Source organism: Choloepus didactylus, chromosome X (genome assembly GCF_015220235.1).
Source record: "Choloepus didactylus isolate mChoDid1 chromosome X, mChoDid1.pri, whole genome shotgun sequence".
NCBI lineage: Eukaryota > Metazoa > Chordata > Mammalia > Pilosa > Megalonychidae > Choloepus > Choloepus didactylus.
The window spans coordinates 189742879-189768380 of record NC_051334.1 but is presented as its reverse complement, the minus strand read 5'-3'; the positions used below and the strand labels follow the sequence as shown (position 1 = coordinate 189768380).

Genomic DNA, 25502 nt, shown 5'->3' with positions numbered 1-25502 from the left:
GGGAAGACGGTTGCTGCAAAGGAGAGGCTAGGCCTCCCTATATTTGTGCCTAAGAGTCTCCTCCTGAATGCCTCTTTGTTGCTCAGATGTGGCCCTCTCTCTCTGGCTAAGCCAACTTGAAAGGTGAAATCACTGCCCTCCCCCCTACGTGGGATCAGACACCCAGGGAAGTGAATCTCCCTGGCAACGTGGAATATGACTCCCAGGGAGGAATGTAGACCTGGCACCGTGGGACGGAGAACATCTTCTTGACCAAAAGGGGGATGTGAAAGGAAATGAAATAAGCGTCAGTGGCAGAGAGATTCCAAAAGGAGCCGAGAGGTCACTCTGGTGGGCACTCTTATGCACACTTTAGACAACCCTTTTTAGGTTCTAAAGAATTGGGGTAGCTGGTGGTGGATACCTGAAACTATCAAACTACAACCCAGAACCCATGAATCTCGAAGACAGTTGTATAAAAATGTAGCTTATGAGGGGTGACAATGGGATTGGGAAAGCCATAAGGACCAAACACCACTTTGTCTAGTTTATGGATGGATGTGTAGAAAAGTAGGGGAAGGAAACAAACAGACAAAGGTACCCAGTGTTCTTTTTTACTTCAATTGCTCTTTTTCACTCTAATTATTATTCTTGTTATTTTTGTGTGTGTGCTAATGAAGGTGTCAGGGATTGATTTAGGTGATGAATGTACAACTATGTAATGGTACTGTAAACAATCGAAAGTACAATTTGTTTTGTATGACTGCGTGGTATGTGAATATATCTCAATAAAATGATGATTTAAAAAAAAAATAAAAATAAAAAAAAAAATAAAAAAAAAAAATAAAAGAAAGTACCATAAAACTCCTAGAAGATAATGTAGGAAAACATCTTCAAGACCTTGTGTTAGGCGGCCACTTCCTAGACTTTACACCCAAAGCACAAGCAACAAAAGAGAAAATAGATAAATGGGAACTCCTCAAGCTTAGAAGTTTCTGCTCCTCAAAGGAATTTCTCAAAAAGGTAAAGAGGCAGCCAACTCAATGTGAAAAAATTTTTGGAAACCATGTATCTGACAAAAGACTGATATCTTGCATATATAAAGAAATCCTACAACTCAATGACAATAGTACAGACAGCCCAATTATAAAATGGGCAAAAGATATGAAAAGACAGTTCTCTGAAGAGGAAATACAAATGGCCAAGAAACACATGAAAAAATGTTCAGCTTCACTAGCTATTAGAGAGATGCAAATTAAGACCACAATGAGATACCATCTAACACCGGTTAGAATGGCTGCCATTAAACAAACAGGAAACTACAAATGCTGGAGGGGATGTGGAGAAATTGGAACTCTTATTCATTGTTGGTGGGACTGTATAATGGTTCAGCCACTCTGGAAGTCAGTCTGGCAGTTCCTTAGAAAACTAGATATAGAGTTACCATTCGATCCAGCGATTGCACTTCTCGGTATATACCCGGAAGGTCGGAAAGCAGTGACACGAACAGATATCTGCACGCCAATGTTCATAGCAGCATTATTCACAATTGCCAAGAGATGGAAACAACCCAAATGTCCTTCAACAGATGAGTGGATAAATAAAATGTGGTATATACACACGATGGAATACTACGCGGCAGTAAGAAGGAACGATCTCGTGAAACATATGACAACATGGATGAACCTTGAAGACATAATGCTGAGCGAAATAAGCCAGGCACAAAAAGAGAAATATTATATGCTACCACTAATGTGAACTTTGAAAAATGTAAAACAAATCGTTTATAATGTAGAATGTAGGGGAACTAGCAATAGAGAGCAATTAAGGAAGGGGGAACAATAATCCAAGAAGAACAGATAAGCTATTTAATGTTCTGGGGATGCCCAGGAATGACTATGGTCTGTTAATTTCTGATGGATATAGTAGGAAGAAGTTCACAGAAATGTTGCTATATTAGGTAACTTTCTTGGGGTAAAGTAGGAACATGTTGGAAGTTAAGCAGTTATCTTAGGTTAGTTGTCTTTTTCTTACTCCCTTGTTATGGTCTCTTTGAAATGTTCTTTTATTGTATGTTTGTTTTCTTTTTAACTTTTTTTTCATACAGTTGATTTAAAAAAGAAGGGAAAGTTAAAAAGAAAAAAAAGAAAAACGAGGAAAAAAAGATGTAGTACCCCCTTGAGGAGCCTGTGGAGAATGCAGGGGTATTTGCCTACCCCACCTCGATGGTTGCTAACATGACCACAGATATAGGGGACTGGTGGTTTGATGGGTTGAGCGCTCTACCATAGGTTTTACCCTTGGGAAGACGGTTGCTGCAAAGGAGAGGCTAGGCCTCCCTATAATTGTGCCTAAGAGCCTCCTCCCGAATGCCTCTTTGTTGCTCAGATGTGGCCCTCTCTCTCTGGCTAAGCCAACTTGAAAGGTGAAATCACTGCCCTCCCCACTACGTGGGATCAGACACCCAGGGGAGTGAATCTCCCCGGCAACGTGGAATATGACTCCCGGGGAGGAATGTAGACCTGGCATCGTGGGACGGAGAACATCTTCTTGACCAAAAGGGGGATGTGAAAGGAAATGAAATAAGCTTCAGTGGCAGAGAGATTCCAAAAGGAGCTGAGAGGTCACTCTGGTGGGCACTCTTACGCACACTTTAGACAACCCTTTTTAGGTTCTAAAGAATTTGGTAGCTGGTGGTGGATACCTGAAACTATCAAACTACAACCCAGAACCCATGAATCTCGAAGACAGTTGTATAAAAATGTAGCTTATGAGGGGAGACAATGGGATTGGGAAGGCCATAAGGACCACACTCCACTTTGTCTAGTTTATGGATGGATGAGTAGAAAAATAGGGGAAGGAAACAAACAGACAAAGGTACCCAGTGTTCTTTTTTACTTCAATTGCTCTCTTTCATTCTAATTATTATTCTTGTTATTTTTGTGTGTGTGGTAATGAAGGTGTCAGGGATTGATTTAGGTGATGAATGTACAACTATGTAATGGTACTGTAAACAATCAAAAGTACGATTTGTTTTGTATGACTGCATGGTATGTGAATATATCTCAATAAAATGAAGATTTAAAAAAAAAAAAAAGTTAACCCTGAAAAAAAAAAAAACACTTTGGAAGGACAAAACTACAAATAAATGCTTGCAACCCACAACAACAAAACATTTGAGGAAATAATCCATCATGAGGAAGAGTCAGCTGATGTAACAAATAACCGATTTAGATCCCCCAATAAAAACTTCTGTTAACAGAATTGTTAAATAGAGATTATTAAAGAAGTATAATTAAAATGATAACTGTGTCAATGGAGAGATTAAACAAATGAGAAAAGACTCAGGCATTATGGAGTGGGGGAGAAAAACATCTTTGAAAAAGGTCTATTTGAAGTAGACCTTCTGTAAAGGAAACATAGTCATTGAAAATAAAAACTCAATGGATGTGTTACATAGCAGATTAGATATCACTGGAGATTAGCGAACTGGAAAATACACAAGAAAAATTGTTTGATTTACATTTCAGACATATAAATGATGGAACATATGAAAAAGAGGCATAGTACCATGTGAGGCAAAATGAAAGAGTTCAGTAAATAGCTAATAAGATTCTAAATGCGAGAGAATGAAGAAAATGGCAGAGAAAAACTATTCAAAGTACTAATGGCTGACAGTTTCCCAGAAATGTTAAAATATAGAAATCCTTAGCTTCAAGAGCAATAAAGAGCCTGAGATCAATAGATTAAAAATAGAACCATGGGTGAACCTCAAAGACATCATGTTGAGCAAAATAAGCCAAACACAAAAGGAAAAATTTTGTAAGATCTCTTAGAATAAAAAAACTCATCGAGTCAGAATTTATAATATAGGTTACCAGGGGATGGGGTGGGGAAGGGGAATGAGAAGTTAAGACTCAAAATGTACAGGGCTCCTATTTGGAATGATGGAAATGTTTTAGTAATGGATTGTAGTAATAGTAACACAATATTATGACTGCAATTAACAATGCTGAAATATGTATTTGAATATGATTAAAAGGGGGAATATTAGATTGTATATATGGCAACAGAATAAATTTTTTTAAAAAAATCCATGGAACTACACTACACAAACAGTGAGCCCTAAGATAAACTATGGATTTTAATTAATAGTGCAATTATAAAAATGTGCCATCATCAGTTGTAACAAATGATCTACACCAATGCAGGATACTGGTGGTGGGGAGATATATGGGAATCCTGTATTTCATGCATAATTGCTCTTGTTCTAGTCTGCTAATGCTGCAGAATGCAAAACACCAGAGATGGATTGGCTTTTATAAAAAGGGGGTTTATTTGGCTATACAGTTACAGTCTTAAGGCCATAAAGTGTCCAAGGTAACACATCAGTAATCGGGTACCTTCACTGGAGGATGGCAAATAGTGTCCGGAAAACCTCTGTTAGCTGGGAAGGCACGTGGCTGGCGTCTGCTCCAAAGTTCTGGTTTCAAAATGGCTTTCTCCCAGGACAGCTGGGAAGGCACGTGGCTGGCATCTGCTCCAAAGTTCTGGTTTCAAAATGGCTTTCTCCCAGGACATTCCTCCCTAGCAAGCTTGCTCTTCAAAACGTCACTCACAGCTGCACTCCGTTCAGTTTCTTTGAGTCAGCACATTTATATGGCTCCACTGATCAAGGCCCACCCTGAATGGGTGGGGTCACACCTCCATGGGAGTATCCCACCAAAGTCACCACCCACAGCTGGGTGGGGCACATTCCAAGCAAATCTAACCAGCACCAAAATGTCTGTCCCACAAGACCACAAAGATAATGGCATTTGGGGAACACAATACATTCAAACCGGCACAGCTCTGTAAACCCACAACTTCTCTAATAAAAAATAGAACCAAATGGATTTTCAGAATACCAAAGAGGAGATCTTAACAACAACAAAATAGAAAAGGTATATTATCCACAAAGAAATAACAATTTGGTAGAAGAATTCTTGAAAGCATCAATAGAAGCCAAAAGACAATGAAAACACATCTTGAAAATGCTGAGAGAAAAATAGCTGTCAACCAATAATTCTACAGCCAACTATAATATCATTCAATAGTGAGATCAAAATATAGGCAATTTTAGACAAGTAATATAGGGCAGAAGATTTACCACTAACAAATACTCTTACATCTGATTTTTTCACATGGCTAGGACACTTGTAGCATTCTGGACTCATACAAAAGTAAACGAATCAGAGAGACATTCCCTGGCCATCTTATCAAAAATAACAAGTCCCCCTTCCCCCTATAATATGATATTTTTCTTCTTCAGGGAAATAACAAAATATATCTTTACTTCCTTATCATTTCTTTCATTGCACGAGACTGGACGCTCCATAGTAGCAGGGACTTTGTTTTGTTCACTGATAAATTCCACCACCTCTAGAACTCTACCAGGCATATAGCAGGTGCTCTATAAATATTTTTGAACAAGTGATTAAATGAATCCTCATGAAATGAACTGCTAAAAGAAGTTCTTCTTGTAGTTGAAAATGAAACCAACGAGAAGATACAAGAAAGAATGGTGGGTATAATTATTAAAAAACTTATAGGTAAATAAAACAAATACTAACACTTTATAAATGATAATAAGAGCAGTTGATCTGATGGCTATAAAAACAAGGTAAAGGGAGGCAGGAAAAGATGGTGGCATAGAGAGGCATGGAATTTAGTTAGTCCTCTAGAGCAACTAGTAAACAGCCAGGAATAGCTAGTATATAGTCTGGAACAACTGTTGGGGGATATCTGTGACCAGTCACACATTGTATACCTGACTGGAATGGGTGGAACAGCTGAAATCACAGCATAATAACTGCAAGTAAAGCTCCCCAAACTGCAGAGCTGGCACCCCTCCCCCACTGGCACCACAGGCTGAGCTAAAACACTTCCCTATGGAAAAAAGAAGGGTTACAGGGAATGTAACTCAAGCAAGCTCCAACTGCAGTTTTAATTAACAAATTTGGACTACTGAATACAAGCTATGAGCACGGATAAACCCAAAGCAAGCAGGAAATGAAACTGAGGTTCCTTCCAGCAGAGAGGAGACACACTGATGGAAAAAATGCATAAATAATTAAAAACAAAGGCTTTTGGAGCAGCTGAGTTCAGAATACTGGAAACTGGCTGTGTCTGATGACAAGGGGCACAGAGAACTGGGTACCAACACCGATCAACTAGTGAAACTGGGGGGCTGGGGACAGGTTCTGAAAAGGAGCTTTCTCTCTTTTTCCTTTTTTTTCCTTTCATTCTAAGCAGCTTATTAGAGAAAGCCTCAGGCATTTTCAATTGTCAGCTCTGACCCAGGCAATGGTGGAGTTAACAGAGTCAGAGAGACAAAAGAGGAATACAAGGGTAGAAGATAACTCCCTAAAGGGTGTATCTTTCCTAAGAAAAGGGGGGCATGGCACAGCTCAAGTGACTGCCTTCCCTCAGAGAACTCAGACCCCAGGGTCTGGGGGAAAACAAACAAACCAACCAGAAACAGCTTAAGCTTGGCTTCTGAAATCTTTGGCCCCTGGCCAGGACAGGGTCCAAGGTGAATTAAAGGGACTGCACGTCTTTACACCAGTGGGGAGCGACAGGCTGACAGGCACCACCTGCTGGGCAGGTTAGGAAAAGCACAGTGGCTAGAGGCCTCACAGGAAGGTCTGTCAATCTTCTAAGACACACCCTCAGGGAAACCTGATACTGATTATACCCTCCTCCTGAGACCTGGGCCCATCGGGTCTGGGAAAATCTGACTGGGGTAATCAAGGAAACCAGACGACGAGACAACAGAAAATTACAGATCACACTAGGAAGAGCGAAGATATGACCCAGTCAAAGGAAAAAACTTGCATTTTAACCTTTAACTGAGATACAGGAATTGAAACAACTAATTATTAATAAACAAATCTCCTAAATCAATTAAAAAATCAAATCAGTGAGTTGAAGGAAGATATGACAAAAGAGATGAAGGATATAAAGAAAACATTGGGCAAATATAAGGAAGAACTCGAAAGCTTGAAAAAACAATTGGCAAAACTTATAGGAATGAAAGGTGCACTAGAAGAGACAAAAAACACAATGGAGATGTACAATGGCAGATTTGAAGAGGCAGAAGTAAGGATTCATGAACTGGAGAACAGGACATCTGAAATCCTACACACAAAAGAACAGATAGGGAAAAGAATGGAAAAATATGAGCAGGGTCTCAGGGAATTGAATGATAACATGATGCACATGAATAAATGTGTTATGAGTGTCCCAGAAGGAGAAGAGAAGGGAAAACAGGCAGAAAGAATAATAGAAGAAATAATCACTGAAAATTTCCCAACTCTTAAGAAACACATAAAATTACAGACTCAAGATGTGCAGCATACCCCAAACAGAATAGATCCCAATATACCTATCCCAAGATACTTCCTGATAAGATTGTCCAATGTCAAAGACAAAGAGAGAATTCTGAAATCAGCAAGAGAAAAGTGAGCCATCACCTACAAGGGAAGCTCAATAAGACTATGTACAGATTTCCTGCAGAAACCACGGAGGCGAGAAGACAGTGGCATGATATATTTAAGATACTGAAAGAGAAAAACTGCCAACCAAGAATTCTACATTCAGCAAAACTGTCCTTCAAAAATGAGAGAGAGAGAGGATCTAAGATGGTGGCATACAGAGGAGTGGAAGCTAGTTAGTCCCCCTGGAACAACTAATAAACAACCAGGAACAACCTCTTGAGATCTGCTGTTGTATGTTCCCATTGTGTCTTTCATCTCTTGTGTTGTGCCTTTGATTTCCACAGATTCTGCCAGTTGTGTTTTCAAACTTTCAATTTCTACCTTATGTACACCCAGTGTTTTCATTATATGGTTCATCTCTTTTGCCATATCTTCCCTAAACTTTTTGAATTGACTTATTATTAGTTGTTTCAATTCCTGTATCTCAGTTGAAGTGTAAGTTTGTTCCTTTGACTGGGCCATAACTTCATTTTTCTTAGTGTAGGTTGTAGTTTTCTGTTGTCTAGGCATCTGGTTTCTTTGGTTACCCCAATCAGGTATTCCCAGACCAGAACTTCGTTTTTCTTAGTGTAGGTTGTAGTTTTCTGTTGTCTAGGCATCTGGTTTCTTTGGTTACCCCAATCAGGTGTTCCCAGACCAGAACTTCGTTTTTCTTAGTGTAGGTTGTAGTTTTCTGTTGTCTAGGCATCTGGTTTCTTTGGTTACCCCAATCAGGTGTTCCCAGACCAGAACTTCATTTTTCTTAGTGTAGGTTGTAGTTTTCTGTTGTCTAGGCATCTGTTTTCTTTGGTTACCCCAATCAGGTATTCCCAGACCAGAACGGGCTCAGGTCCCAAAAGGAAGAAATATTCAGTATCCAGTTTCCCTGAGGGTGTGTCTTAGAAAACTGGCACACCCTGTGATGCCTCAGGTCACTGTGCTTTTCTGCCCAGAAGGTGGCGCCTGTCAGCCTGTAACTCCAGACTGGTGTAAGGAGGTGTGGCCCGTGGCTGTTTTCCCGCAGGCTCTGAGGTCTGGTTCTGAATGGAAGGCAGATGGTAGAGCTTTTCTCTTAGGGAAGATAACCCCCTAGGGAGCGGTCCCCCCCAGAATAACTGCAGGGGGACAAATGTGATTGTCCACTCATCATACACCAACCTGAATTGGGAGGAATGCCTGAGATCACAGCATAAAATCTGTAAGTAAAAACTGTAGATCCAAGCTGGGAGCCCCCTCCCCCCACAGCCCGAGCTGCAAAGCCTCAGGGTGCTAGAGAGAAGCTCTCTCCCAGCAAGCAAATCTAGCTCAGCTGAGCTCCAACTGGGGTTTTAATTAACAAGCATGAACTGCTCACTATGAGCTATGAATCCCCAACAAGCAGACAGAGGCTCGGGTGACAACTGACCTTGGAGAGCTGGAGGGTGGCTGAGGATTGGCCCTGAAGGGGGCTTTCTGTCTGTTTTGGCTCAGTGAAGAAAGGCTCAGCCATTTTCAGTTCCCAGCACTCTGACCCAGACAAGGGTGGAGATAGCACAGGCAGAATCTATTCAATTTGAAGGAAAGATAGGGAAACTGGGTCTCTGTGGAGTTTCTACTTTTGTTGGTACAGGTCAAAGCAAAGGCATCTGATCTTTAGTGGCCCAGACTGGTCACCAAGCATGTAAAAAGACACTCAGCCTCAAAGCTGCCTCCTCAAAGGTAATCAGAAAAATGCAAATAAAATCAATTAGATACCATTTCATTCCCATGAGAGTGACAAAAATAAAGTGTGACAATACAAAATATTGGCAAGGATGCAGAGAAATGGAGCTCTCATAAATTGCTAACGAGACTATACATTGGTACAAACAATTAGGAGAGCAATTTGACCATATCAGAAATAAGTTTAAAATGTGCAAACCCTTCAGATTAGCAATTTTATTGATAAGTACATACCTTATAGAAGTTTAACATGGTCACAGAAAGTGTTTAAGAATGTTCATTGTATCATTTTTTTTAATAGCCAAAACTGGAAATGGTTTAAATGCACACTAACAAGAGAAAGGATGAATGTATGCATAAATATTCATGCAATGGAATAGTCTATAGCAGTTAAAATAAATGTGTTAGAGTTAAATGCATCAAAAATAATAGCCCTCAACACAAGGTTGAAAAAATAAGTTGAAAAATGATACATAAGCTATGTTGCATTTTATATAAAGTTTGAAAACATGAAAATCATTATTTGCTATTTAGGAATGTATTCAATATATAACCCTGAAAGCAAATTCAGGGTTATGATTATATATTTAGGTATATTTAGGTATATATATTTAGGAATACTTAGGTATAAATCTAAAGTATGTGTGGAAATGGCACAAAAAGCAAATTCAGGGTTATGATTATATCTGAGGAGGGAGGGAGAGGGGGAAATCGGATCAGGGTAGGGCACACAAGGGACTTCACCTGTATTTTTAAAGATTATGCCTTTAAGTATGAAAATATATATGGCAAAACTTTTGAGGTGTAAAAAAGTTCAGTGACTGGTATCTATTTTTATATATTATTGTCTATATGATCAAAACTTTATGGTGTATATTACTTAGAGAGTAACTATTTGCTCTATAATTATCCCATGACCTTTGGCCAATCCGTTTTGACCTGATCATTCTATAAATGCAGTCAATTTCTTCCTCACAAACAGAGTCCTTGAATACTCTCCAAGGATGATTGCCTCCTGATTGATAAATGAATTCTGCTGCTTTGTGAGGCATTTAAATCAAATCTTCCAGATAGTAATAAGCCTAAGTCTGCCCCCTGGAAAAGGCACTTAATACGTTTCCTACATTGGACAAAGATGACACTTAGCTTTTGGGGAAGCATGTCTGTCTTCAATTCTCTGTCATGGATCAGCATGTCAAAGCAGGCCGCCAGAAAGAGCCTGCTAGGCTGATTCAACTTTAGCAGGGTCTGGGACCAAGGTACCTGAGAAGTGCATTATAGCCCAGCAAAGGCATTGCGATTTTCCTGGTTTGTAGGACACTCCTCCTCATTTTGGCTATCTCTTTCTCCCTCTGCGCTTTGCCTTCTCTCCATCTCTGTATTTTGGAGAGTTATAATCCTCATGACTATTTTAGGTGTTTTTAGCTCTTGAAATTGGCTTATTGGAATTGTTTTTGTATCCTGCCTATGTTACATAAAAGTAGGGTAGGAGATTCCTGATCATGGTCTCCTAAGAAAGAACCTGTTGACATGGATCTTTTTCTAACTTCATCTGAGAATAGAGTATCCTCTGGCATAAGAAGAAACTGACAGTCTAAGAGGCTTTCAAAATAGGCAGTGTCCACTCCATGCTGTGTCTGAGACTGCCAGTAACTGAGGGCTCAAAATAGGCATAGCCACTTTTTCCAGTGCTAGGGAGGAAACAGGTTCAATAATTTCAAGTCCACCACCAGGAAAGAGGACCCTACTTTCTTTTTAATTAACACCATTTTTTCTGTATAATCTTTGGATACACTGACAACTTTACATGATGTTCATAAGCAGTTGTCAGACCAGAATGCATGACACTAGAATCTGTTATAAAGAATTATGGTTGCAATTTCCTTTATGGGTTCTTAGTCCCTAGCCTCCATTTTATTTTTTTTTTTATTAAGCAAGTTGGTTAGTTATCTTATTATATTGTCTACTTGCACCATTACCTTCCGTCCATTGTATACCCTAGGAAGTTTCTCTGTTGACAAGTGCCAACTTGCATTTGTTGCCTATAGTTGCCTAAGCAGTTAAAATTTCCCTGGGGAGTGAGTCTTGAGGTTGACAACACCTAAAATTGGCATTTTAAGTTGCCAAGTTGTTCTCTCTCTGACTCTCCTAATATTACTCCTCTTTTTCCTCTATTTTCTCACTATTTTTTATCGGTATATTCAGATAGTTATTGAACACATAACACAGGACCTGGGTCCATGCACCTCTTGCATGCTCAAGGACCAGAAGAGAAGATAGGGTAGTGCCTTGTGTCTGAGGATCTTAAGAACTAGAATGGAAGCTGAGTCAAAATGTGGTTTGGACCATGAGAGCATACAAAGTTTTCTCAGCTATTATCTGTCTACCATCCTGTCCAATCACTGACCATATGCATAGCATGGCCTTCCTTGGCCAAGTACCCCACTGTCTACATTCTGATTGAAAAGATCTTGGAAGGCCAAGGAAAATCTCCATTTGCAAAGAGCCATTAGTCCCTGGTAAGGAATGGATAGACCTGATTTGAGAGAGAAATGGCAATGAAACTATGTTTTTGCTAAATCCTTTGCAGCCCTCCTGGCATTGCAACCTCTACCATCTTTCCACACATTGGATTGAGAAAATCAGCGAAATTTTCCTAATAATAGGAAATCATAGAAGGTCACATGGCCTCAGTTCATTCAAATTGGGACAGTATCCCATGTCTTGTTTCTCTCCTGGGAGTCCATGGAAACAGGATTGGCATTATTGTTGAGGAGGACAGCCCTGTATTGTGTGGCCATCAAGCTCTGTTTGTTGTAAATGTTTAACAGAAACTTTCATTTATGATGCCTGTAAAATTCTCATTGCAACCAGTTTCCAACTTAGCTCTTGTACTCTGCTCTAAATTTCTTTCTTTCTCTGACTTTTCCTCTGAGAAACATCTACCACTTCAGCTTTTATATACACCCAATTCCATACTGTCACAGCTCCTTGTTCTCATGGATGGAGAAGCCACAAAAGGCAGAGAGTCCACCATGTGCCAAATACTGAGGTAGGCATTGAAGGTGCTGAAATGAAAAACAGAGACATGGCCCTTAACTTCATGGAGCATTATTTCTGTGGGGGTGAATTTTTAACCAGGGAATGTAATAGGTGGAAAGGGTTACGGGTGGTGGTGTTTTAATGCCCAAACTGGAACAATTTTCCCCCTTTGTGAAAAAAAGAGTATTTCTATTTCCTGAGGAAAGTACTTTGGAAAGTTCTGGACCAGAACTCCCCATTTGGCTGGAAATGAGTCAAGAAACCAGCATACCTAATTTTCATCTACTTCTCCAAGCAGTCTGTGGTCTCAGGGAAGCCTGGGTTCTTATTGCAACTAGTTGCTAATGTCAAAGGAGTGCTTGATGCTTTACCCTGAAGTATTCCTGACCCTGAGGCCAATTGCCACAGTCTACTAAGTAACACACGAAGAGATTTTTCTACTAAGTAGCATATGAAATTTTTTTAAAACACCAGAAATGTATTTGTCAGCCACAGTGATAATAGTTATTCTGCCTTGTGATGGGATAGAAATGCGGCTAAAAATAACCTGTGATTTATAAGACCAAAGTCTTTCCTCCCTATCCAGAAAGAGCCATTCTGTTGCCTCAGCTTAATCATGAGGAAGACAAAGAAGCAAGTGAAATATGAAGGAGATAGAAAATCTTGGTTGTTTGAAATGTCTCTAGAACCTCTGCACACCCATGCATGCCTACTTGTGTGTGGAAGGAACAGTGAGGGAACTGGAATGGGGGCAGGTGGGTGAGGACTCTGTGTGTGCTTCTGTTGTACTCCTGGGTTTAGATGCCTGCCTGCATATGTTTCTATAGAGTGTCTGGAATAGAATATAAGCTCCTCTCACTCTGTATTTGTTGTGTGCAGGTACATTAGTCTGAATGTATTTGTGGATGTTGGTGCTTGAGTAAATGAGATTGAGTACTGTGGAGGAGGCTTAAAATGTAGCCTCAGTTACTTTCTTATAAAAATACTAAACCATTATTAATTACCAGCAATACAATGAGCAAATTACATATCCCTGGTGTTCCAGTTTGCTAATGCTTCCATTATGCAAAATACGAGAATCGGATTGGCTTTAATAAAGGGGGGTTATTTGGTTACAAATGTACAGTTCAAAGGCCATAAAAGTGCCCAAATTAAGGCATTAACAAGAGGATTCCTTCACTGAGGAACAGCTGATGGCATCCAGAACACCTCTGTCATCTGGGAAGGCACGTGGCTGGCATCTGCTGGTCCTTTGCTCCCAGGTTCTGGTTTCAAAAATGGCTTTCTCCTAAAAGTCTCTGGGCTTCTGTCTTTGCTCCTCTCTCTCAGCTCCTGTGCATCCTTGCTTCTTTCTCCCAGGGGGTTTCTCTCTAAGCATCTGGGGGTCCTCTCTTAGTGTCTCCAGGGCAAACTCTGGGCTTCATCTCTTAGCTTAGCATCTCCAAACGTCCTTCTGTCTGCATCTCCAAGCACCTTCAAGTGTCAGCAACCATCTGGGTCTCAGTCTGCTCTTAGCTCCTCTCTTAAATACTCCAGTGAACTAATCAAGACCCACTCTGACTGGGTGGAGCCACACTTCTGTGGGAATAATTCAATCAGAGGTTCCACCCTAATCAACAGACTGATTAGTCTGCCCCCACAAGAGTGCATTAAAGAATATGGCTTTTCTGGGGGACATAATATATCCAAAACAGCACACTTGGTGAATCTGTTTAAACCCAATGACCTGTGAGCTCTTTGAATGTAAGGGCCCTGAGAGCCCTTTAATGCAGAGTTGGTCTCCTAAGGAGTCCTTCTTGAATGACCAAATGGCAATAGTCCAGGATCTGAAGCTGTGGGCAAGTTAAGAGGGGGCAATTTAGACCTACACGCTTTCTTGCTGCCCCTAAGAGAGAATCGTCTCCTCCATCCTTCCTATATCTAACATGCCCCTTGATGAGCTCTTGCTATGTGTCAAGTACTCCGCTGAGTGCCAGGGAAACAATGAAGACTTGGTCCTTCCCTCAAGCAGTTCACAGGGAGTCTACTACATTTCTGTATCTTTCTTTATTCCACACTTAAAAGATGAAGTTCAGGCTTGACCTCCCCCCTGCCTGGCCACACAACCATGTATACACTGGTGATTCTGTTTCCTGAGAACTAGCCTGTACTCCAACTGTCTCCTAGACCTTGCTACTGACTGAAGAGCCATGTAAAATCAACATGCCTAAATCAACTCTCAGCCTCTAGGCTTTCCCCTTGCAGTACATCCTGCAAAGGCCACCAGATCAATCATTCTAAAAGAATGCATATATTTTCACTGTCCTACTCAAATCCACTCAATGGGTCTGTACTATCTATAGGACAAACTCTATCACTTCCATACACAACTGTTTGTATTTACCCAACAGTGAGAAAGAAGCTTTGTCCCCTGCTAGGTAGTAGTCCCACTAAAAATGGAGACACAGGAGAAATCTAAGAAATTAACATGGACATTTCTTATTCTTTGAACACATTTTTCCTAATTTTAAGTTTCTTGTTTTTAACACAATGTCATTCATTCAACAAAAATTTATTGAGCACCTGTGATGGTAGGTTCATGTGCCAACTTGGCCAGGTGATGGTGTCCAGGTGTCTGGTCAAGCAAGCACTGGCCTAACCATTACTGCAAGGACATTTGTGGCTGGTTAAGAAACCAGAAGGCTGGTTTATTAAATCAGCAGTCAATTGACTGCACCTGTAACTGATTACATCAATGAAGGGCATGTCTTCCACAATGAGAGAATTCAACCAGCTGGATTTAATCCAATCAGTTGATGACTTTTAAGGAAGAGAGAGAGAGAGAGGACCTTCACTTCGTTAGCTAGCCAGCGAAGCGTTTCCTGAGGAATTCATCAAACACCTTCTTCGGAGTTGCCAGTTCAATGCCTGCTCTATGGAATTTGGACTCGTGTATCCTGCCCTACGGAATTTGGACTCATGCATCCCCATAGTTGCGTGAGACACTCAGAAAATCTTATATTTACAGACATCTCTTGTTGGTTCTGTTTCCCTAGAGAAACCTAACTGATACAGCACTTAACACTGCCAAACAGAGCAAAAAATAGCTTCTTTGTTTCCCTAAATCGTAAGTATTCAATCAAATATCTGCCACTTACTAGATGTCGATTAGGTGATCCATTAGGGGTCTCCTGCCTCTAGTATCCCTTTGGCAGCCAGGGAGAATGATGAGAGGTGGGAAATCCTTGCAGATGGCTCATAAGTCAATACCTTGCTAGCTCAGCTGTGTCTTGCCCTATTCCTTGAATCTGCACTGCAGCTCTTACCCTGCCCACATCTATAGAGGGAATAGTTCCCAGAAATGTAAACTCTTCCTCCAAACACTTTTCATCACCTTGGTCAGACCATGTCACCAGTGACTGAAACACTGCCTAGGTGAATATGCATCCCCATTGCAAGGAACAGACTTCTCAGATGACACCACCAGCCACCTGACCCAGAGTTCTTCCCACAGTGCTCTCCTCTCATGGCATACCTGGGTTAATATGTGTGTGATATTGGCAGTGTTAAGGGAATGGTCAGGAAAGGCTTAATTGAGGACAGGGAGCCAAGCCAAGTTCCTAAAGATGTGTTGTGGAAGGAAGGAAAAAGTACTCTTGATGGGGATATACACTTTATATGTGAATAGGTGGGGAGAGCAGGGAAAAGATGAATTTAGCTAAATGTAGGGAGGTGAGAGTAGGTAATTCATATGAGACTAAACTTCTCCTTAAAGCACAGATGTGAAGCCCTGCCATAGGAAAACCCCAATTGATTTTCTTTGACCTGTTCCATCATCTTTAACTTTTACCTTTGTAGGCACTATACTTACCATGTCAGTGTCTGACACTGGGCCAAAACTGGTCACATAGATGTCAGTCTTGACTTCAGTCACTGCATCTGTGCCAAAGAAAATAGAAAAGCAGAATATCATGAAAGCCTGCTGCCTAAATCAGAGGGAGTCCAGTGTAGGACTCTGAATGACAGAAAATTTGCTACATCTGGGAAATGATACTTGGTACAGTCACAGGAAAATCCCTCCAAAATCTCTTACCTGTACTATTTCTTCAAGGAGAACACGTTAGGTACAGGTACAGAGTCCATCCCTTTATGTATTATTGAGAATTACAGTAAAATCCTAAAACACCAAAGCTAAAGGAAGATCCTTAGAGATCACTGACATTCCCACATGCTGGGCTCCATACTGTGCTTGCCCTTACCTATGGCAGGTTACAAATACTTCTGTAGCTGACTCTCTTCCACTTCTGGGAACACAGGAGGACTACACTCCCCTGCCCCCGTAAAGTAGGCTGGGGCCATGTGGCTGGCTCTGGTTGCAAGAGGAAGTAATACATGTTTCTCCCTACTGAAACATTTAATTTCCAATACAACACCCTCCCTGCCATGGTGATCATTGAAACACATGTTGATGTAAAGCCATCGTAACACTGAAAGATGAAACAACACACAGAGGATGTCTGTCCTGCACAATAAATTTTACAAAAATGACAAAGTTTTGGTAGGTTAAGTGACAAATATTTGGAAATGACGTGTGTCACCTGCAATACTCTCTTTACATTTACTTTCCAATATTCCAACATTTACTTTACAATAATGTAACTGTTTGTTTACCTATCTACCTTCACATCTAACCCAAGAGCTTCTGAAGAGGAGTCCCCATTTTGTTCTCTCTCTACTCTCAGTACACAAAAAGAGGTTTATTACTCAGACAGTACACATTGAACATTTTTGGTATGAGCAGGTGAATTTCATCACATTTTTATCAAGTTGCAAAATGATACCTAGAGAAGTGGAGTTATCCCATTACTAAGTGTGATGATTAGGTTCATGTGTCAACTTGACCAGGTGATGGTGTCCAGGTGTCTGGTCAAGCAAGCACTGGCCTAACCATTACTGCAAGGACATTTGTGGCTGGTTAATAAACCAGGAGGCTGGTTTATTAAATCATCAGTCAATTGGCTGCAGCTGTGACTGATGACGTCAACAAAGGGCGTGTCTTCCACAATGAGAGAATGTGGTTGGCTGGATTTAATCCAATCAATCAGTTGAAGACTTTTAAGCAAGATAGATAGAGGACCTTCACTTCTTTGGCTGCCCAGTGAAGCGTTCCCTGAGGAGTTCATCGGAGTTGCCAGTTTGCTGCCTGAGGAGTTCATCAAACATCTTCCTTGGAGTTGACAGTTTGCTGACTGCTCTACAGAATTTGGACTCGTGCATATCAACAGTTGTGTGAGTCACTTTTATAAATTTTATAGTCACAGACACCTCTCATTGATTCTGTTTGCCTAGAGAACCCTAACTAATACAACTTGGTACCGGGAGTGGTTCTTGAAAAACAGAATCTTAAAATGGGCTTTTACAATTGGTTTTCTACTCTGATTAGATTCAAAGGCACTAATGACTCTATTTCCAATACTCAAGAGGGCACTGACAGTCCATGGCATGAGTTGGCAAAGGAGATGTGCAAAATAGCACCATTTGATTCTCCTAATCATACTCTAGTACGAAGGAAGGCTCTGGGTGACAGTGTTTTCGACACCTTCACAGAGTTTTGCAGTATTAAGAGGTATAATGATGTTGGCTGGCTGCTCTTAGATACTTTGCATAAAGTTGTAATAGAAAGGCACGAGCTAAAGGCTTCAAATTCAAAACTTAAATGCCGTATGACAGATGTAAAGGTTTCTATGTGTGCCCTGAAATAAAATCTTATTTCCTGTGCCCACAGACGAGGTTTCTGAAAACCAGATGCAGACTCTCATTGTGCGAGTAGCAGATTTACAATGTAAACTAAAATCTTAACCTCTCAGGGTGTCTGCTGTTAAAGTAAAGGCATTGATTGGAAAAGAATGAGATCCGGAAACTTGGGATGGGGACATATGGATTGATAATAATGGCAGCGAGGACATTGGAACCCTGGATTCTGCTGAGTCATTATTAGATTTACCTGTAGTGGGCTGTCCTGAGGAAACAGCCTCCCCACCTCCAGTCTGCCCTAAGGAGCCTGCCATCCAACCCTCACCTGCTAATCCTGTAATCACCCCCTCTGAGGAAGCAGTCCTCACTCCTCTGTCTGGAGAGATTAATCCTGTTTTAAGAGATGAAAATGCAACAGAAGGTCCTGAGGTAAATGGCTTGAGGGATAATTCTAACTCCTTTCATGACCCACCCCCACCACCAGTCTTTGCTTCAAGACCTATAACTAGACTAAAGTCCCAACAAGCCCCAAAGGGTGAGGTACAAAGTGTGACCCATGAAGAAGTATGCTATACTCCAAAAGAACTATATGAGTTTTTCAACTTATACAGACAGAAACCAGGGGAATATGTGTGGGAATGGATATTAAGGGTGTGGGATAATGGTGGAAGGAATATAAGGTTGGATCAGGCTGAATTTACTGATATGGGCCCACTAAGCAGAGATTCTGCATTCAATGTTGTAGCTCAAGTGGTTAGAAAGGGTGTTAACAGTTTGCTTGGGTGGTTGGCTGAAACATGGATCAAAATGCGGCTGGCATTACAAGAGGTTGAAATGCCCGAACTGCTCTGGTATAATGTAGAGGAGGGGATTCAAAGGCTTAGAGAGATTGGAATGTTAGAGTGGATTTATCATGGAAGATCTGCTCACACACCCCTGGAATGTCCAGAGGACACACCTTTTACCAGGACTGTGAGGAATAAATTTGTGAGACTATCTCCATCATCCCTGAAGAGCTCTGTAGTCGCCCTTCTCTGTAGGTCAGATATTACTGTGGGAACTGCTCTTACTGAGCTGGAATCCTTAAACACAATAGGAATAATCAGATCCCAAGTCGGCAGAAGCCATGTCCAGCAGTTAATCGTCAAAGACAAGGTGGGTCATGAAAAGAGTTAGAATTATCCCTCAAGGCAGCAGTCAAAATAATCTGACTCACAGAGACTTATAGTGTTGGCTAGTAGATCATGGAGTACCTAGCAGTAAAATTTATGGGCAGTCTAAATTCTTGTTTGAGCTGTATAAGCAGAAGAATTCTAGGTCAAGTGAACAAAAGTCTACCTTGAATTACAAAAACAGTGAGTCACAGCCCCTTAATCAAGTCCCAGAATTGAGACAATTTACAGACCCAGAGCCCCTTGAATGAGGGGAAGGCTGGGTACCCTTGGGGAAGGACCCTGTTACACTGCCAGAAATTTATATTGTTAATCTTCCTCTCAGCCTTCCACAGGGGGACCTACAGGCTTTTATCAAGGTAACTGTGCATTGGAGAAAAGGAAATGATCAAATATTTGGGGGATTATTAGACACTAGTTCAGAAGCGACATTAATTCCAGGAGACCCAAAATGTCACTCTGGTCCACCAGTCAGAGCTGGGGCTTATGGAGGTCAGGTGATTGATGGAGTTTTAGCTCAGGTCTGTCTTGTAGTGGGTCCAGTGGGTCCCCAGACCCATTCTGTGGTTATTTCCCCAGTTCCAGAAGGCATAATTGGAATAGACCTACTCAGCAACTGGCAGAATCCTCACATTGGTTCCCTGATTCGTGGAGTGAGGGCTATTATGGTGGTAAAGGCCAAGTGGAAGCCACTAGAACTGTCCCTGCCTAGCAAAATAGTGAACCAGAAGCAATACCGGATTCCTGGAGGGATTGCAGAGATTAATGCCACTCTTAAGGACTTGAAAGATACAGGGGTGGTGATTCCCACCACATCTGCATTCAACTCTCCTATTTGCCCTGTGCAGAAAACAGATGGGTCTTGGAGGATGACAGTGGATTATCTAAGCTTAACCAGGTGGTGACTCCAATTGCAGCTGCTGTTCCAGATGTGGTATCATTGCTTGAGCAAATCAACACATCCTCTGGTACATAGTATGTAGCTATTGATCTGGCAAATGCTTTTTTCTCAATAGTTGTTAATAAGGACCACCAGAAACAGTTTGCATTCAGTTGGCAAGGCCAGAAGTTTACATTCACTATGCTACCTCAGGGGTATATCAACTCTCCAGCCCTATGTCATAATATTGTCCGCAGGGATCTTGATCATTTCTCCCTCCCAAAAGACATCACACCAGTCCATTATATTGATGATATCATGTTGATTGGACCTAGTGAGCAAGAAGTAGCAATTACCCTAGATTTGTTGGTAAGGTATTTGCGTGGTAGAGAATGGGAGATAATTCTAACAAAAATACAGGGGCCTTCCACCTCAGTAAAATTTCTAGGTGTCCAGTGGTGTGGGGCATTTTGAGACATACCTTCTAAGGTGAACAATAAGCTGTTGCATCTGGCACCTCCCACAACCAAAAAAGAGGCACAATGCTTAGTTGGCCTCTTTGGATTTTGAAGGCAACATATTCCTCATTTGGGTGTGCTACTCCAGCCCATTTACAGAGTGAGAAGAAAAGCTTCTAGTTTTGAGTGGGGGCTGGAACAAGATGAGGCTCTGCAACAGGTCCAGGCTGCTGTGCAAGCTGCTCTGCCGCTTGGACCATATGATCCAGCTGACCCAATGGTGCTAGAAGTGTCAGTGGCAAATAGAGATGCTGTTTGGAGCCTTTGGCAGGCTCCTATAGGAGAATCACAACACAGGCCCTTAGGATTTTGGAGTAAGGCTTTACTGTCATCTGCAGATAACTACTATCATTTGAGAAACAGCTGATGGCCTGCTACTGGGCCTTAGTAGAGACAGAACACTTAACCATGGGCCACCAAGTTACCATGAGACCTAAGTTACCTATCATGAGCTCAGTGTTGTCTGACCCACCAAGCCATAAAGTTGGGCATGCACAGCAGCACTCCATCATAAAATGGAAATGGTATATACGAGATAGAGCTTGAGCAGGTCCTGAAGGCACATGTAAGTTACATAAGTGGCCCAAATGCTTATGGCCCCCACTCCTGCCACCTTACTTTCTCTTTCCCAGTCCACAGTTGTGGCATCTTGAGGAGTTCCTTACAATCAGTTGACTGAGGAAGAGAAAACTCAGGCCTGGTTTACAGATGGTTCTGCAAATAAGCAGGCACCACCTGAAAGTGGACAGCTGCAGCACTGCAGCCCCTTTCAGGGATGTCCCTGAAGGAGAGTGGTGAGGGGAAATCCTCCCAGTGGGCAGAACTTCGAGCAGTGCACTTGGTTGTTCACTTTGCTTGGAAGGAGAACTGGCCAGAGGTGCATTTGTATACTGATTCATAGGCTGTTGCTAATGGTTTGGCTGGATGGTCAGGGACTTGGAAGGAACATGATTGGAAGACTGGTGACAAAGAAGTCTGGGGAAGGGGTGTGTGGATAGACCTTTCTGAGTGGGCAAAAATCATGAAGATATTTGTGTCCCATGTGAATGCTCACCAGAGGGTGACTTCAGAAGAAGAGGATTTTAATAACCAAGTGGCTAAAATGACCCATTTGGTGGATACCAATCAGCCTCTTTCTCCAGCCACTCCTGTCATTGCCCAATGGGCTAATGAACAAAGTGTTCATGGTGGTAGGGATGGAGGTTATGCATGGGCTCAGCAACATGGACTTCCACTCACCAAGGCTGACCTGGCCACAGCCACTGCTGAGTGTCCAATCTGCCAGCAGCAGAGACCCACACTCAGTCCCCGATATGGCACCATTCCTCAAGGTGATCAGCCTGCTACCTGGTGGCAGGTTGATTACATTGGACCACTTCCATCATGGAAGGGGCAGCAATTTTTTCTTACTGGAATAGACACATACTCTGGATATGGGTTTGCCTTCCCCGCATGAAATGCTTCTGCCAAAACTACCATCTGTGGACTTACAGAATGCCTTATCCACTGTTATGGTATTCCACACAGCATTACTTCTGACCAAGGAACCCACTTCACAGCAAATGAAGTGAGGCAATGGGCACATGCTCATGGAATTCTCTGGTCTTACCATGTTCCCCATCATCCAGAGGCAGTTGGGTTGACAGAATGGGGGAATGGCCTGTTGAAGACTCAATTACAGCACCAACTAGGTGGCAATACCTTGCAGGGCTGGGGCAGTGTTCCCCAGGAGGCTGTGTATGCTCTGAATCAGCGTCCACTCTATGGTGCTGTTTCTCCCATAGCCAGGATTCATGGGTCCAGGAATCAAGGGGTGGAAACAGGAGTGGCACCACTCACTATCACTCCTAGTGATCCACTAGGAAAATTTTTGCTTCCTGTCCCTGCAAGCTTAAGCTCTGCTGGTCTACAAGTCTTGGTTCCAAAAGGAAGAGTGCTTTCACCAGGAACCACAACAATAATTCCATTGAACTGGAAGTTAAGACTGCCACCTGGCCACTTTGGGCTTCTTATGCCTCTGAATCAACAGGCAAGGAAGGGGTTACTGTACTGGCTGGGATGATTGATCCTGACTATCAAGGGGAAATAGTGCTGCAACTACACAATGGCGGTAAAGAAGAGTTTTCCTGGAATACAGGAGATCCCCTAGGGTGTCTCGTAGTACTACCATGCCCTGTGATTAAAGTCAGTGGAAAACTGAAACAACCCAATCCAGGCAGGACTACCAATGGTCAAGAAACTTCAGGAATGAAGGTTTGGGTCACCCCACCAGGCCAAGAATCACGGGCAGCTGAAGTGCTTGCTGAGGGCAAAGGGAACATGGAATGGATAGTGGAAGAAGGTAGTGATAAATATGAACTACGGCCACATGACCAGTTACAGAAATGAGGACTATGATGGCATGAATATTTCCTCCTTGTTTTGTTACGAGTATGTTTGTATTTGTCTGTAAAGCAAATATCTTTGCTTTCTTCTCTTATTCCCTTATCATATGACATAAGCTGTATTGTTCATTTTGCAGTATTTAAGTTAAAGGAAACCAATTTTAAGTGTTAATGTCACCCAAGGACTTGCACCCTATTCTGGAGAGATTTAGTACATTTCCAGTTTTATGCTGCAGAGTGGAGTATTGTTAGGCAAAATATATGTCTGTTATTGTTCTGTATTTAGAGATAAAGCATGGTTTAAGATGATGTGTATAACTGCCAAGTTGACAAGGGGTGTGTGATGGTTAGGTTCATGTGTCAACTTGGCCAGGTGATGGTACCCAGCTGTCTGGTCAAGCAAGCACTGGCCTAACCATTGCTGTGAGGACGTTTGTGGCTGGTTAATAAACCAACAGGCTGGTTTATTAAATCATCAGTCAATTGGCTGCAGCTGTGACTGATTACATCAACGAAGGGCGTGTCTTCCACAATGAGAGAATACAGTTGGCTGGATTTAATCCAATCAATCAGTTGAAGACTTTTAAGCAAGACAGATAGAGGACCTTCACTTCTTCGGCTTACCAATGAAGCATTTCCTGAGGAGTTCATCGGAGTTGCCAGTTTTTTCGCCTGAGGAGTTCATCGGACACGTGCATTGGAGTTGCCAGTTTGCTGCCTGAGGAGTTCATCGAACGTCTTCATTGGAGTTGCCAGTCTGCTGCCTGCCCTATGGAATTTGGACTCATGCATCCCCACAGTTGTGTGAGACACTTTTATAAATCTTATATTCATAGATCTCTCTTGTTGATTCTGTTTCCCTAGAGAAACCTAACTAATACCCTGAGTTTCTCTTGCTCCTGCTTCTGTCTCAGGCCAGTTTACCCCATTGCAGCCTAGACTAGCCCACCTACTCCAGCTCACCTCAAACAGACCACAAGCCAGGGCAGCCTACTCCAGCCTAGCAAATGCCACATCATTACATTAAATTCAAAGAAGTCTCACCCAACCCAGCATACCTGACCTGAGTAGAGTATACCAGTAGCACAGCTAACACCAGAAAGCCCACACAAGATTTGATGGGTGTGTATCATGGTGCTGGTTAGTGCAGTCTATGGCACTATTTATTTTCTCTCATGGAGAGACTGGGAACACACCTACTCCATTTGTAGCATATTCACTGGTCACCCAGACTTGGGTTCTGGTCCAGATGCACTTTTTTTATGGTATTTATTTATTATGTTTGTTCCTCCCTCTAGAATGCCAGCTCCAGGAAGGCAGGGATTTTTGCCTGTTTTCTTCACTGCTCTATCCCCAGTGCCTAGCACATAATAAATGCTCAGTAAATGTTTGTTGAATCAATGACTGGCCTAATGGAAAGGGCACACACTTAGATCCCAAGGGACATAGGTTCCATCCCAGCACTTCCCCTTCTCTCCTAGTGACCTTGGTTAAACAAGTATCTGTAACTGTTAGTTCCTCCTTGTCTTCATTTGTATACTCGAGAGATGGACTAGACAGTGAATATCAACTTGGACAGAAGTTCTCCCATCCCAGGAAATCATCTTTGGTGGCACATGATCTGCTGGTCCCAACATCTATGGAAAATCAGTGCTACAGCATGCCACACAAGAGTATATTTCTTAGGAGAACTGGGGCAGAAAAAACATCAAGAGCCACTGAGTGAGAAGACATATTTCCCTCCAGCCTTGATATTTGGCTTATGGTTGTGGGACACAATTTAAGGTTTGTCAGCCCTAGAGTGACAGGCAAAGGCAGTATCCCAGGAAGACTAAGATTGACCTAGCAGCAGAAAGTAGAGAGACTAGACGCAGGGACCATTTAACATGTGGCAAGGGCTTGGGCCACAGTTCTTGAGGGCATCAGAACAAGGAAGAGATAATGTGAGCTTCTGCAGAAGTGAACAGGGCTTGGAGACCAGACAGGGATAAGGGAAGGATATATACCCTATAATACACATGTACGTACACTCTGCTAATCTTTACCACCACCCATTCCCATTGGCACAATTAGTAGTCCCATTTTACAGATGAGGAAATTGAAGTTCAGAGAAGGTAAGTAACTTGCCTAGGGCTGCACAGCCAATAAGGAAGTATTAGAGCCAGCTTTCAAATCCAGTTCTGTCTAATGCTGAGGCCCTTCCATTTCCCACTGTTTCATCCTGCCTCCCTAAATATTTGAGTGGGAGGTCAGGGGAGGCCAGGAGAATGGCACTGTGAGAAATGAAAGCAAGGAAGTTGGATGGGGGGTGGGGAGATTCCAGTCGAAATAGAGAGTGGGCAACTGAGAGGAGAAAGAAGAAAAAGAAGTTAGTGGAAGAACTAGGCTTCAGGTAAAGCTGGGGAAGGGGAAGATGGTGAGGAAATTAGTGTTTTGTTTCACACCAACCATGTGCCTAGCAAGTACATATCTCATTTGGTCTTCTCACAAACCCATTTTATGGGTGAGGAAACCCTGGTCCAGATGCATTTTTGATCTTGTTGACTTCCCACTTCCCAGAACCATCACTTAGGCTT

The 25502-nt window shown here is 42.0% G+C and overlaps 1 protein-coding gene across 2 annotated transcripts in view; it reads right to left on the bottom strand.

The window, feature by feature from the left end:
* Positions 1-25502, bottom strand: part of GABRA3 (gamma-aminobutyric acid type A receptor subunit alpha3) — a 406943-nt gene that overhangs the window by 102617 nt on the left and 278824 nt on the right. For both annotated transcript variants that reach the window (XM_037822441.1, XM_037822442.1), the window contains exon 4: positions 16090-16157. In XM_037822441.1, coding sequence (XP_037678369.1) covers positions 16090-16157 — 68 coding nt within the window. The remainder of the gene's footprint in view (positions 1-16089; positions 16158-25502) is intronic.